Source organism: Nanorana parkeri, unplaced genomic scaffold, assembly GCF_000935625.1.
Source record: "Nanorana parkeri isolate BGI_ZX_2015 unplaced genomic scaffold, ASM93562v1 scaffold67, whole genome shotgun sequence".
NCBI classification, from domain to species: domain Eukaryota; kingdom Metazoa; phylum Chordata; class Amphibia; order Anura; family Dicroglossidae; genus Nanorana; species Nanorana parkeri.
The window spans coordinates 805,375-807,061 of NW_017306335.1; the positions used below are offsets into that span (position 1 = coordinate 805,375).

At 56.6% G+C, this 1,687-nt stretch overlaps 1 protein-coding gene across 1 annotated transcript in view; it reads right to left on the minus strand.

Moving 5' to 3' along the window:
- Window positions 1–1,487, minus strand: part of WNK1 (WNK lysine deficient protein kinase 1) — a 150,571-nt gene extending 149,084 nt beyond the window's left edge. Inside the window, exons 1-2 of the mRNA XM_018576418.1 lie at window positions 1,375–1,487; window positions 405–603 (exon numbers count right to left, since the gene is read on the minus strand). Of these exons, the coding sequence (XP_018431920.1) occupies window positions 405–603; window positions 1,375–1,487 (312 nt within the window). The remainder of the gene's footprint in view (window positions 1–404; window positions 604–1,374) is intronic.
- Between the last annotated feature and the right edge of the window lie 200 nt (window positions 1,488–1,687).

The following is a 1,687-nucleotide window of genomic DNA, read 5'->3' on the forward strand; positions in this document are numbered from 1 at the left end:
CCCACCCCTCAAGCCTGCAGACATTACAGATGCCGCAGGCCTCTGGACACAGTATGCCCCCACTGCTGTGATTCCTTAGGACCCTGTATACAACAGACCTCACTGCTGTCATCCCTCAGGCTTTCAGACATTACAGATCCCACATCTCTGTATACAACAGACCCCTCTGCTGTCAACCTTCCAGACAATAGACAGACCTTTCTATCATCCCTGACCTACAAGGCACTAAAGAGCCCTCCACTGTCATCCCTAATGGCCTCTATAGCTTCCTATCCCCCGTGCAGTCATCACTCCCCTTTCTTTCACCCCCTCAAATGACCCCTCATGCATTGCGCACATAGTAAACATCAGTGCCGTTACCCCCCTCCCACGTGTTGTGGTCCCCATCACCCCTCTCTCTTCACCTGCAGCTCACACCAGGCCACTTCCACGGTGGTCTCCGTGTCCAGCCCCTTGTAGACAGTCTTAAAAGATCCCCGGCCGATCTCGATGTCAAACTTGAGGAATCGGCCGTCCGGGGAGAATCCCACCGCCTTGGTTTCCAGCTCCTCGTTGTCGTCCGGCGGCCTCTCCTCAGCCAGTGAGGGCCGGTGGACCTGACGGCTCCCACGGCCGGAGCTCACTGGCCATGCTGGGAGCGGGACATGAGACGCGGCAGCTTCTTCTCCTCCTGACAGGAATCAGCGCGCACCCTCCTCCCCGTCACTCTCCTCACTCACTGGCCAAATGGCGCGCACAGCGCGCGACGGGGCTCTGACACACACTGCGCGCGCCGGGACACGCCCACCAACAACCCTACGCACCTATCACAGGGCTCCCCACAACCCAACCCCGTCCAGTAAAACTCTATCCCCCGGTTCCTTGATCCATGATAGGATCATTTCCAGAACTGGCTCCGCCCACTAAATTGATATCCCTAACCCCTTACGCTTGTGACAGGACCTAACTGCCTACTTTGACTAACTCCGCCCCTTTCGCCAGTGACAGGTCCCCTTTAAAACCTAGCCGCACCCCCTACATTAATACACCCGTCGCCTCCGCTTGTGACAGATCATAACTACTACACCACTGCACCTACTACAGTTCGATCTACTACCCACTTATTACCAGTTCTCCTCAGAGAACTGCGCACTTTACAGCTTTCGCTGCCCCCCGAATACTGAAATTCTTCTCAAACCTAGCCACACCCACTTAAAAATCCCCGCCCTTCCTGCATGCAAGAGGCTTCTCGCTAGTGAGTCACGCCCACTAGACAACTAAAGGCCTGCCCCAACATTTTAAGTCCTAGCCACGCCTTCTCAAAATTCCGCCCCCAACCAGCTTGCGATCCGTTTAGCGCCCCAGCAGCAAGTGAACCGGGGGTTTGACCCTTACGAGCTCCCGTCTACACACCGCTCCTCGAAACGCGTGACCATCCCCAGCGGCTGGGACACGCCCACCAACAAAGGCGAGTCTCCGCCCCTCCGAGCCGCATGTGACAAAGGCATGTCCACGCCCATTGTTTGCGTTGAGCTCGGTAAGACACGCCCAGTAGGAGTGGATTGGTAGCACCGCCTTCAAGGCAATGATATTGCTGGGCTTCGTACCGCTCCCTGCCCTGAGGGGGGGTAGGAGGTGATGTCAGTGGTTACGGTGGGGTGACTGCCTATGTGTGAGTGTCAGAGGCCTGCATGAGACATCAGTCTTA